This window comes from Lytechinus pictus, chromosome 15, assembly GCF_037042905.1.
Source record: "Lytechinus pictus isolate F3 Inbred chromosome 15, Lp3.0, whole genome shotgun sequence".
NCBI lineage: Eukaryota > Metazoa > Echinodermata > Echinoidea > Temnopleuroida > Toxopneustidae > Lytechinus > Lytechinus pictus.
Genome location: NC_087259.1, coordinates 23,944,219 through 23,958,314, shown reverse-complemented (window position 1 = coordinate 23,958,314; position 14,096 = coordinate 23,944,219). Strand labels below are relative to the sequence as shown.

At 35.5% G+C, this 14,096-nt stretch overlaps 1 protein-coding gene across 2 annotated transcripts in view; it reads left to right on the top strand.

Annotated features, from left to right (window-relative positions):
• The first annotated feature begins 5,925 nt into the window (after window positions 1-5,925).
• LOC129277947 (complement C2-like) overlaps window positions 5,926-14,096 on the top strand; it is a 34,660-nt gene continuing 26,489 nt past the window's right edge. The window contains exons 1-4 of one of the 2 annotated variants that reach the window (XM_054914136.2): window positions 5,926-6,132; window positions 7,876-8,002; window positions 11,022-11,222; window positions 11,698-11,880. In XM_054914136.2, the coding sequence (XP_054770111.2) occupies window positions 7,945-8,002; window positions 11,022-11,222; window positions 11,698-11,880 (442 nt within the window). In that variant the 5' untranslated portion in view covers window positions 5,926-6,132; window positions 7,876-7,944. Of the gene's footprint in view, window positions 6,173-7,875; window positions 8,003-11,021; window positions 11,223-11,697; window positions 11,881-14,096 lie in introns of both variants that reach the window. The other variant, XM_064110543.1, reaches the window with a different exon arrangement.

Here is a 14,096-nt window from a genome sequence, read left to right as displayed (position 1 = left end):
CGTCCCCGTAATTTTTAAGTCCTACTAACAAGAACAATATACATAAAATACAAAAGAAGTGAAAGAAAAACACAAAAAAGTTAATTGGGTAGTTCGAATAGATATACACTTGAGAGAAAATTAGGGAATTAGTAAATGACAGACCTGCCCCGGCTTTAAGACAAGAGGGACGAGTCAAATTTATTCATGTTGGAATGCTCTTATAGAAACGATGCGTACGTAACATTAGGACGTAGTTCTGTACCATATCAAAATTTCAAACAAAGATTCGGGCATTGTTTCGAACAAATATCCTGAAACATGTCAGCCGGGGCATATTCCCGACGCACGTTATAGGTCATTTTTTACCCGCGTTCCTCGGTCATTTTGAAAGGAGAAGTTCAAGCAGATAATAAGTTGATTTTGATTCCGGGCTTGTGGTGAATCAACACCGGTCAGTGTTTGCTGTGTTATCATTTTTTTACATTATAAAGTGAACTGCTCCCCCACATAAGTATCATCTGATCACGAATTCCATTTATAATCAAACATGATGAATAAAAATATGTTTTATCAAAGAAGGGGTATTAATGATGTGCTTGATGATAAACATTATCTGACGAACAAATATAGTCACTATAATATTATTATTATTTAGAAAATGGCATTTTCGGAATTTATATCACACGACAAGATATGTTGTGCAATCTGTGACGTCACAAAATCCAAACTTAAAAAAAAATCATAACTCTTTAACTCTTTGACAGATAGTTATAAAAAACGAACACTTATATTTTCTCGGATTGTACTTCTTTTCCCTTTAAGATGACTATAATACGACGCGCAAGCCCGCACCAAGTTTTTGTTGCTCAAGGGACTCGTAGCCGGGTTTCCTATGAAATATGAACGCTTAATTCGTGGTATCACGTCTGGAAGGTCAGGCGCGGATTCCAGATATTTCTGAAGGGGAAAATTTCCCCCCCAAATATTGAGTTCACCACTCAAAAAATGAAGAGCGTTTGATCTACAAGAAAATAGAGGCCCCAAAGTTCATCACTGGCATTTTGGGTTCTTCTCGTTTCTTTCTACTTCTGTTCGTATGCTATGGAGGGGGAAGGGGGACATACCCCTCCCGCATTTTTATTTCTTGGGGATCGCCCCCCCCCCCCCCAGGCCCCCTGGAATTTAAAGCACAATTACGTTTTTTTAAGTCAGACTACCAAATATAGACCAATACACCCAAATAGAATAATACTAAAAAAAACCTTCTGTGATGTTCACTGACAACTGCTATGAGCTATCATTGCATCTGATTTACTCAAAACTCAGTAGTCGGTGATAATACTGGAAAGATGCATAATGGAACACTTCCTAATGTACATAAGATACCATTCAACGGGATTTAGAATCAATCATTTGAGTAGAGAGGAAAGATCATAGTTTAAACACACTTCCGCAGTATCCTGTTTATATTCCTGTTAAACAATTTAACATACTGATCTTTCGAACTTTTAAGAACGCACAAACAATCGAAGGGGTTTTTCCCCAAAAAGGCCTGGAAAGTGCATTTTTCCCTTCCATGAGCTTGGATGAGATTTACTCCGTTCACAGTTAACTCTGGTTGTTAAAAAGAATATGTAGGATTGCTTTTTGTTGAATTTTAGCACTTTTTTGAGAAATCAGTTATATGCACGTCATTATGAATATTCATTAGGTGGGCTGATAATGTCATGTCCACACTTTCCTGTTTATATTATTACATGAAATCATAATTATTTTATATATCCATATAGGTGTGTATGCTATGTCTCCCTTGTAACAAAACAAGTTGCAACGATGAATACCTTATCTTATCTTCTCATTAAAGACAATTTGAGTAAATATGATATCATAGTGGGGATGAGACATCATCATTTTGCTCATTGCATATTTCATGAAGACATGCATAAAAAAATGTTTCACCGAAATAATGAAAAGCTTTAAAAAATCATAACTTTATTACTTTCCGATTCTGATGTAAATGTTTATGTTATTACATGAAATCATAATTATTTCATATATCCATATAGGTGTGTATGATAAGTAATCGTAAACAGTATGTCACTGTTGCCAACAAAAAATCTTCACTTCAACAAATCACTTGTGGGGTTCCCCAAGGGTCAATTTTAGGACCACTTTTATTCACTCTATATATCAATGACTTGCCTAACGTATCAAGTGTTATCAAATGTATTTTATTTGCAGATGACACCAGCATGTTCATGTCCCATAAAAATCTTGATTTTTTTTACAAAATGTATTCAATAATGAACTACACAACATATCCAACTGGTTCTCAATAAACAAGTTAACTTTCAATATCTCCAAAACACATTTTATGATTTTTTTTTCAAACAAAAAAAAAGAAATAATATTGATATAAATATTCAATTAAACAACATTCAGATTCCAGAGGTGTCTTCGTTAACATTCTTAGGTGTAACTGTTGATAATAAGCTTACTTGGGGTGAACATGTTGGTGTCATCTGTAATAAGATTGCAAAAATGTTGGTGTATTATACAAACTATGCAGCTTTCCTAGAGAGATTTTAATTATTTTATATAATACTTTAATTTTACCTTATTTTAATTATTGCAACCCAGTCTGGGGAAATTCTTTCAAATGTCATATCAACAGATTATTCCTTTTACAAAAAAGAGCGATACGAATAACAAATCATGCCCCATACCTTGCACATACTCAACCAATATTTTGTCATTTGAGAGTACTAAAACTTGAAGATATATTCAAGTTTAGCATTGCAATTTTCATGTACTCTTGCCATAATAATGTTTCTGTGCAAATAGTTCCATACACATGCATATGACTAGGAATGCATCAAATTTTCACTTGCCATTTTTTAAAACCTATTTGTATAAACAATCAATATTTTATCAGGGTCCTGTCATTTGGAATTCCATTCCTTGCCAAATTCGTAACAGTAAATCTCAAAATGTTTTCAAAAAGAAATATAAAACTTTTTTACTGGATCATTATCATTTGCATTAATATTGTAGGCTCTTGTATCGTATTTTTTTGTCTAGGGTCTGGACGGTATTTTGTTTTCCTAATTTTTAGTGTAATTATATTTTTTCAAGTTATTTCATTAAGTATCTTGGGTTGGCGTTTATAAGGCTCGTCCTTTCTTACCACTGCCCTCACTCATGTTAACTGGATTTTATTGTATATTCATGTCATCTATCTTATCTGTTTATATGTTTGTACTTTGTTGATTTCTTTTTATGAGTGAAAAATAAAAACGAATTGAATTGAATTGAATTAAATTGAATTGAATAGAATAAATGTTAGTGTATTAAATTTCCGTTTAAATTATGCCACTTTCAGCCTGGAGTAATATGTTTTGTATTAATTGAATAAAAACACAAATAAAGAAATCAAAATCAAAGTTGTGAAGACACTTTCAAGATATATGTGACTGAAAATAAAATAAACTTGGGGTGGTGTTTTACTTGTCATTTCATTCTTTACTTTTTTAATATTAACTTTCAACTGCTTTTTTCGTGCATCATTTCACATTAAATCATGTAAACAGCTCAAATTTCTAAAAGTCAACTCATTTTAACCAATGCCTTAAAAAAATTGTTGCCATAAAAATAAACCCTCGAACACTTGCGATCCTCTTCCGTCCGGGTGAATGCCTTGTTCCCCAGCAAAGGCATATGTATCAAAATTAGATTTTATTTTCAACAATGATATCACTCAAATTGTTCCCACTTAGTTGTACAATATTTCCCACAACCAGATGATAAGAAGGACGCATGCTCAGTTCCACTTTTGGTTATCATTTGCCACACTGTTAAAAAAAAAGATTTTGCAGAAAGCAATAACAGAATCCTTCTGTAAATTCATAAAACAGGAAATTTTTCTGCAATTTAACAGAACAGGTCTGTTTAAAAAGGGGAAAGGGTATTTTATTAAAGGAAATTTGTAAGGTTCCATACACCAAATACCTAATTCCTGTAAGATTACGCAATCTGGTAAGATAACAGGTGTTCTCGAGACTCTGCTGCAGGAACTTCTTTTATTTTCTAACAGTGCATGTTAGCGGTTCTGCAACCCAGATTGATCCAAATCTTGGTTGCCGCTCTATTATGGGAATCAACACTGATCTTTCATTATGTTCAGAAGGAAAACCGGTTTGACTATATGCATACTTTTATTATTCATTTTTTTTTATTTAAGGAAAATTCACCCTGACATCTGGTTTATCGAACGCAGAAAACATTGAAATGTATCGAGTAAAGTTTGACGATACTCCATCAGATATTTACAAATTTCTTCAATATCTAGAATTTCGATTATTTGACGTGACACGCAAGTATATAGCTGCCCCAATATATCTATCTAATTCCATAAATTCCCCCAAACAGTTTGGCTTTGGGCTGACACTATGCAAACGTAATAAATAATCAAACACCACTCAGTTTGAAAGTTATCTGATGTTGTTTCATGATTTCTCTTTGGTTTTCTAGATACCGGGCTCATGTAACACCGCAGTTCTGCTGTGACACTGAATATATTATGAAATGCATATGGATTGAAAAAAAAATCGATGAAGCAAAGGGTTTCATTGTTTTCATTTTCAGGAATTCATGGCGGAAACATCTGGGTTTCTAGATTTCAGATATCCGTCTAAAATATACTCGAATTCCCAAAGAAGACGAAAAACAAGAGATTTCATTGGTATCTTTGCGCGTCTATCTGAAATGGGCCAAATATTTTCCAAATGCACTGCAAAAACTCCGGTGTTGATTTAACACCAGCCTGGAATCTATGTATGTCCACACCAGAGAAGTGTTAAACAACACCAGTTTGGGTTTGGTCTAACACCAGATAGGTGTTTATACAACACCAATTGGTATTAAAACAGCATCGATTTGATTCCAAACTGGTGTTGTTTCAATACTTCTCCGGTGTGGACATATATAGATTCCGGTCTGGTGTTAAATCAACACCGGAGTTTTTGCAGTGTGGTTACTTACTTATCATGAAACGGAAATAATGTGGTCACGATGCTTCTACGGATGGTGGACTATGAAGAAAGTAATCGTCTTTGGACAAACATCCGGGTCTTCAGTGAGAACTCCAGGTTCTCATCTAAAACCTCAACCTGTGAAGGGTGATGAAAGTATACTAACTTGAGGGTTCAGCGAAACGCAGAGCACCGCCTTGTGTTTAATGAGCAATCTTTGATCTGTCATGTGATCAACTTCTCGCCAATCAGGCAGCACTGATTTAAGTATGAATGAAAGTCAGATAATGATATGCAACCCCTTAGAAGAATTTGCATTAAACGCTATATCAATGTTGCATATTGTGATGAATAAATTATCAATTTTCGTTAACGGACCTGCAATGTGTATCAATATCAATAAAGCTTAGTCTCAAAGCTCTTTGATTTAGTTATAACAAACTCTAATACACCCCATTGATTTTCGTTTTGATGTCATATATTAAAGGAAATATCCTACGCCAACTTTTGGTACTGAGAGAGGATTGTCACACCTCGGGCCTCTGGGTTATACCATTATACTGTTCTTACCATCTTGGCCTAATCATTTTACACCATGAATTGCCATTTGTCAACAACACATAAATAACTTGATATCAAGTAATGAGTTTTCAAGATGATTTATAAAAGGATGCGAGTACAAAATAAAAAAAAATGTTTTGTTTTTTTAATCAGACAAATCAAATTTTGTAATAGATTTTGAAATAATAATTTAGAAACTAATATAATATTTCACCATTCTCTCTTTACTTTTCTTTCCTTATTCTTTTTTTTTTCTTGTTCGTAAAAAATGGGGGGGGGGGGGGCATGTGCCCCCAAGCCCCCATCCCATTTGTACGCCACTGTTTTTCCTGATATCAAAGATAAGCATAAAATTTAAAAACCCGCTTGTCATACTTATGTTCGTCGGCATGTCCGCTGGCTAAAACTCCGGAGTGTGACATCACCATGAACGATCAAACGAAACCTCGTGATTGGCTGAACTCTGGGACTAATAACAGCGGTAGTTCACTTTCACTTCATATACTGTCACGCCGAGACCGTTTTACTGGGACTGCAACTATCTGTATTTCAATTAGATGTGAGTAGGAAATTATCTTCTACAAACCTTTTGATTGTTGGCGAGTTTTCTGTATAATTGCATTAATTCGTATTTTATTTTGTTGTTTTATATCATTCGAAATTGCTCACAAACATTTTTCTAACCACCGAAACTGTATTTTATAGCGTTGGTTAGAAAATCATGTATATGAAATTAGTGCGAAAACTAAATTTCAAATATATTTCATTATTTTACGATCATATACCGTCATCGCTTTCAATAACCGTTTCAGTGGAAAGAAAGAACTTATTTTTAGCTAAGAGCTTTTTAATGTTTTTTGTGGCAGTATTACATAGGTATGTGATCGAATTAATTTCTGATACCACGATATCAGAATATCCAATAATTCAATTGAGTCCGTAAACAATTTGGAATATCAGGCATGTAAAACTCGATAGTCTATTTCAAATAAAATAATTTTTCTTTTTACATTGATTTGACCTTTTGGGAAACTACGTGTAAATGGCTAGAGTCCATTTTTACATTGAGTCCATTTTTACATTGATTTGATCTTTTGAGAAACTACGTGTAAATGGCTAGAGTCCATTTTTACATTGATTTGATTTTTTGAGAAACTACGTGTAAATGGCTAGAGTCCATTTTTACATTGATTCCATTTTTACATTAATTTGATCTTTTGGGAAACTACGTGTAAATGGCTAGAATCCATTTTTACATTGATTTGACCTTTTGGAAAACTACTTGTAAATGGCTAGAGTCCATTTTTACATTGATTCCATTTTTACATTAATTTGATCTTTTGGGAAACTACGTGTAAATGGCTAGAATCCATTTTTACATTGATTTGACCTTTTGGAAAACTACTTGTAAATGGCTAGAGTCCATTTTTACATTGAGTCCATTTTTACATTGATTTGATCTTTTGGGAAACTACGTGTAAATGGCTAAAGTCCATTTTTACATTGAGTCCATTTTTACATTGATTTGATCTTTTGGGAAACTACGTGTAAATGGCTAGAGTCCATTTTTACATTGATTTGATCTTTTGGGAAACTACGTGTAAATGGCTAGAGTCCATTTTTACATTGAGTCCATTTTTACATTGATTTGATCTTTTGGGAAATTACGTGTAAATGGCTAGAGTCCATTTTTACATTGAGTCCATTTTTACATTGATTTGATCTTTTGGGAAACTACGTGTAAATGGCTAGAGTCCATATTATTTTAAACATAATCCTAATTATAATGATAGGTTTTTGTAAGTCTCAAAGCAGAAAATTGAGAAACGCGTCTCAGATAAATTCTATGCAATTGGAATTACTGCAGATGATGTATTGAGTGAGATCGCTCTAATTTCATACTTTAAAAATACGCTACACGCACGCCGATGTTATTTACCCCCAACCCGATGTCTTTACGTGGATAAATACAAGAGAAATGGAGAAACAAAACCAATTTAGAATCACACCTAGGTTGTGTTATGCCTATCTTGGCGATGCACAACATAATTAAAATGTGAAACATATATATTTATGATGAAAATCATCCATCGTTAGATCATAAAATATAAGGAAATCTATTTATCTATAGTCGTATAGATGAATAGATGTTTTTAAATTACATCGTGAGACAAGGTTAGTTAATGTATTCTCTTTAAAAAGTAAGGGGTGCATGTATACTACTTAAAGTAATATACGAAGGTAGATACATTCGTCCATTTTATTCTTTAACAAATATCTTAATTTCATCACTCGTCTGCAGGTCTATGTGCAGTTTGATATAGGTGTTAAAAGATTAAGTTTGTGAGGAGACGGTCTTTGGAGCTTTAAGATGAAGTCTTCGGCGATCATCGCCGTCGCCATCATAGGACTCATCTCTGTTTGCTCAGGTAAGATAGTATTTAAAATATATATATATTTTATAAATAAAAGCTCTGTCATTAGCCTATTTTAGTCCCGATGTCTGACAGATTTCTTGCATCCACCGTATATATAATGCTTGCTCCTACTTATAAAAAAATGATGTTACCTTTTTGTTGATCTTTTTTGAGCCTATATTAAGAGGTCAAATTCATTATTCATAAGGCGTATTTCGACCATGTTCTTTTTTTAAATGTGGCAAATTAGAATACAATAAATGTTGAAAATGCCCGTCAAATGACAATGAACAGCGGGGAGGTCTTTGTCGAAAATTGGTGGACCGGAACAGTAGTTTCGTCCTAAGTTTCAGAGCTGACGAAAAATTGCACATTTGTCGTTTGTCCAGAGTCAAGGACGAAACTGCTGTTTCGATTCACCAATTTTCGACAAAGACTTCTTGGTTACTTATTGTCATCGTGAAAGGAATTTGACAATACATTTTCTATGTTCTCGGAAGCGTTCTGTGTCACCGTGTACAAAAATCCTTAATGGCACATCAGAGCCTCGTCTCCTTGCGAGCATTTGTCAGAAAAAAATGTTTGTGTTTGGGTCGATATCGTGGAGAGGGGCTGAGGGAGGGGTTATTAGCCTAGTAATAATCATTGAGAGCCTGTAACTTTATTCTGTATTCGTCTTAAGCATGTTAAGAAGAACTGCGAATGATTTGATCAATCACAACTATTGAAAGTCAACAATCCCAACATCTAGATAAAAATGTGCGTTCAGATTGTTTCCTTCTAAATAATGGCTGCCCATTCATTTATCCTTGGCTTAGACAGTTTCCGATCAGTGTCTTCCTTTCTTATTTTCAAAGTAAACCGATTTTCGTGTTTAATATAGGGAGTTTCCACTCTCTCACGTACGCCGTACGGAGGGATCAAGAACAAATAAATAGTATTTTAAAATGCCCTTCATGACAAAGAACAGCCTAGAAGTCTTTGTCGAAAATTGTTGAATTAGAAAAAAAAAGTAGTTTCGCCCTTGACTACGGAAAAAATAAATTTTTGCAATTTTTTGTCAGCTCTGAACTTAGAAAGAAACTGTTGTTCGATTCGGTTCAACAATTCTCCTCAAAGACCTCCCATAATACATTTACCTATTTTGTACCCGCCGTACATCGCGAAAATTTCTTATTGATAAATGGAACAGTCTAGCCATACCAAAGAAACCTAGGTCCCCGGGGGGGAGGGGCACTCGACCAAAAAAGTAGTAGGTGTGTGCCGCGGGCGAGACAAAAAACGGGGGCCTTGGAGCGGGCTTATTGTAAAAAGGAGGGTCCTCGGAACGGCTTCGGAACGACAAATGTTTGTGAAAACGGGGGTCATTGGAACGGGTCGCCTGCGTGCGAGTGCGTATGTATCCCTATGGAACGTGCATGCAGCTAGCCCGGCGGCACGACTGCGGGGCGCGCTAGCGCAGAGGCGATGGTCGGACAGCGCTCTGCGGCCGCTTTTCACCAAAATTGCGACCGGAACGGCGTAACGGAAAATATGCGAAGCTTTGGAGCGGATTTCTTTCTTCATTTTGCTCGCTAAGAAGAAAATGCTATGCTTTGGAGCGGCTTTCTTTGTTCTTTTTTCTCAATAAGACAAAAATGCTATGCCTTGGAACGGAAATTTGAGTGTAAAAATGGGGGTCCCCTCCGCGGCACATACCCACTAAGCATTATATACTGAGTGCACCCCCCCCCCCCGGGCCTAGGTCCGAATTCCGGGTTCCATGACATTTTCTCCGGCGAAATTTTTTTCGCTGTAAATTCCACACACTAATGGAGTGACCAACTTTAACCCTGGATTTAGTGATATACCCTCTCCTAAACCTGACCCCAAACTTAACATTTAACCCTATTGCAACCTCAACCCTAATTAGAGGAAATAAAGCCGGGAGCAAATGTCGTGTCACCGAATTCCCAATGGCATATTACCGGTCAGTTAATGGAGTCGTTTTTATTGATGTGACCGTATGTATTAGACATGTTAGGCTGGGGTAGATCCGGGTTGTAGATGATTGTTACCTGGTTACGCCCCACCCCCCCCCCCCTCTTCCTCTGCTCCACTTACGTGTCGATTCAAACATATTACAGATTTTCACAAGAAGCTTCCAGAGGAAGGAAGAAGGAAAGCCTTCTACAGGTTAAAGCCATAAACAACATATTGAAGCAGTTAAATATAAATACATGCAAGAGCCTTTACGTTTATTTTGAAAAGTCTTATCATGTGTACGTGTCTCCTTTTTGCCATCTTTAATTTGGACTTTTATGGGAGGAATATAATTGAAATTATGCCAAGTAGACATTTTATTAGTAACTTCAAGAAGCAAGATATTAAACCTTCAGAATGCTAACTTTTTCCAAATATCTAATTTGGTCGAATAAATCTCTTCTTTTTAATATTCATCCTCGTTTCTTAATATGACGTTTTGTAAAAGTATTCATGGCCCCACCCATCGTTCATGGCTAACAAACAAATCCTGTGTGGTGTTTCAAAAAGCTGTTCGTAAGATACGAGTGACTTTACGAACGACTGCTGGTCCTTTTTTGTAGTAAATACTATTTTTTTTAAATCATTGATGTTGATTCAGTGCCTATTAAAGAAAGGATCACCAGTCGTTCGTAAAGTCGCTCTTAACTTACGAACAGCTTTAAAAAATACGCACCCGCAGTGGGTGTTTTAAAAAGCTGTTCGGTGTTTTATAAAGCTGTTCGTAAGTTAAGAGCGACTTTACGAAAAAATAAAGCTACTCGTAAGTTAAAAGCGACTTTACGAACGACTGGTGAACATTTCTTATGCGCTAAGTAATCACCAATGAACATATCATTTACCATAAGAAAGGATTACCAGTCGTTCTTAGAGTCGCTATTAACTTACGAACAACTATATGAAACGCCCCCGGGTCATATTTTCGGCTAGCATGTATTTAATTATGAGGAAAAAGTTAACAAGTTGAATGAAATGAAAAGAAAAATCTCTTTACATTGAAAATTGTTAGTCGAAGGGACAAGATGTCGCCGACCGAAGAGTCTACGGAGTGGGCGTTACGAATATCGAGATGGTAATGACTACGGATCAACACATCTTCCTGAGAATTACGTCATTCGTGTGGTTTGTGAGCCTGGCTCTTCGCTCGTAGGAGATGAGTTCATTATCTGCCAAAACAATGGAAAGTGGAGTGATTATCCATATTGCCATGGTATGTGAATGCTGTTTGTATTTTTTTTAGTCTACCATCAATTTTTGCACATGAAGAATCTTCTTTTATCATACTTGACCCAATTTTTTTATTTGTCTGAACAATTTCTCTTTCCAGGTGGCCGACATTAGCAGCGAATATATACATCCGCTGCAGATCGAAGTTCAATAGGAATATTATTCTTATTCCCTTTAATCATTTCATTTGGTTTATCAAATAGATTTTAGGTTATTAAACTTTATGAGGTTACAAGCAAAGCTTATTTAGTTGTCTGTCCCCTTAATAATCATGATTGCCAAAGTAAAATCGAAATTTGGATCTCGACCTAGATTTCAATTTAAAAACTTGCATTATATAAGTGATTTTAAATTTTATTTGATGTTAAGGAAATCCAGCATATTATCTTTATCAGTGTCCATTTTATTTATTCCGATCTTTTATTATTTCTTCATATGCAATCATATTCCGTTTCTAGCTCCAGTGGCATGCTTTAATCCTCCTGCGAGTCCAACCAACGGGTATGTGCGCATGCGTGGAAAATCTGCTCGAAGTATTGCTGTGTATCGTTGCAACCCAGGATACGAGCTTCATGGAAGACGAACTGTAGTATGCGACGGATTTACGGGTAGATGGCAGGGTGATGTCCCGCATTGCTTCGGTAGGCCTAATTTTGCCAAGTCACACTTTCATTGATCGGTGTCTGGAGCGTCTGTTTTTTTAAATAGTTTTTATCCAAAAAGGGATACATTATACAGTGCGTCCCACAAAAAACGAAACCGAGATTTATCGATGATTTATCATAACTTAATCGCAAATACAATAGATAAATGACCTACCATTTTAAAGCTTAGAATCTCCTCTTTCATCTGAAATTAATTAGATTATTTCTCATTCACGCATGAGTGAGCAAAAACAATTTGAAAAGGGGATACAAAAAGTCACTTGGCGGGCCGTATCTGGGTTTTAAAAAGAAAACCAAATTTTTAAAAAGGTCAAGAAATAACAAAGTTCTGATTATTTGAAATAAGGCTTGAATTTCAATAATTTCATAAAATGAAGAGGTTTTACAGGCTAGCGTTCAAACTCACTCGACACTCCGTTTTGTTGACGATCAGCCATGCATTAAGTCTTTTTGTGAAAACACGTTTATTTAATGAAATTATGGAAATACAAGCATTGTTTCGAGGGATCATAACTTTTTTACTACTTGACCATTTTCTGTGATTTAGGTATCAAAGAAAAGAGAAGATATTGAACTTTTTAGTCATGTGATTTTCTTTTTGAAATTCAGATACCCCCCGCCAAATGAGTTTTTGGCATCCTTTCTTCGAATTGTTTTTGCTCAATCATGCGTGAATGAGGAATAATCTACGTAATACCAGATGAAAGAGGAGATTCTAAGCTTTACATTGGTAGGTCATTTGTCTATTTTATTTATGATTAAGTTATGATAAATCATCGCTAAATCTCGGTTTCGTTTTTTCTGGGACGCACTGTATATATATATATATATATATATATATATATGTGTGTGTGTGTAAAGTTATACATGTACAAAAGCTTTGGCAACTCTTTTATTTAAATATTGTAAAGAAATGGATGGAGAGAACAATGGTAGGCGTAGCTTAAATCAAGGTTCCCCAGAGCTATCTACCCTTTGGACAAATTGGTGATGCCGAAAAAATGCCTCTGCCGGGAATCGAACCCGGGCCCCCAGCTTTGAACGCCGGTGCCTTAACCACTAGACCACAGAGACGGGTTAGTGGCTAGGGCGACCCCGATCCGATTGACCGTCAGAAATTAGGAAGGAAAATTATAATTGGTATAGTGTCGAAAATCTGTCTACCTGACGGTCAATCGGATCGGGGTCGCCCTAGCCACCAACCCGTCTCTGTGGTCTAGTGGTTAAGGCACCGGCGTTCAAAGCTGGGGGCCCGGGTTCGATTCCCGGCAGAGGCATTTTTTCGGCATCACCAATTTTTCCAAAGGGTAGATAGCTCTGGGGAACCTTGATTTAAGCTACGCCTACCATTGTTCTCTTCATCCATTTCTTTACAATATATATATATATATATATATAGTGTGATGATAAGTTTACTTCTACCAATCGCTGTTGAGTTGTGAATATTAAACATAATGAGATGAGGCGAGGCCAACTCAACAGATGACGCAGGACACCATTATTTGCTTTAGCTTTCGTCTTTTAATTGAGACTTCGTCAGAAGCGTCTGAAAAATATAAGGATATACAATACAGAGAAACAAGGTTGAAACTTTCATGCTTTAATCCAACAAAATTTATTGATGTCCATAAATTTTCGACGAGTACATACCGTCTTTATCAAGTGAATCACTTGATAAAGACGGAATGTACTCGTTTTACTTGATAAAGACGGTATGTACTCGTCGAAAATTTGTGGACTTCAATAAATTTTGTTGGATTAAAGCATGACAGTTTCAACCTTAATTGTTTCTCTTAATATTACTCCAACACGTGAGAATATCTACTGAATATATATATATACATATACATATATATATATATATATATATATATAATTTGAAAAATTTGAAAATGTTATCAGACCTATTTGGAGGAGTATTATATGTCTTTTAAAAGTGTTTATCTAAACAAAAATCCAACTGTATATCATTTGAATTAGAGAATGTTTTAATACTTTATTTGGAGGTATTCTATACAAATGTTTTAAATTGTCATGCTCCTGAGGGAGGTCTTGTCAATAAGACCTCTCCCATATCCCAATAATTCCCGTTATCTCTAACCTTTCTATTTTTCTAGACTGTATGTATTTATCTTCATTTTTTTCTCTAAGCTCCTGTGTCGATGAAAATTCAATTTTTCTTTAAAATTACA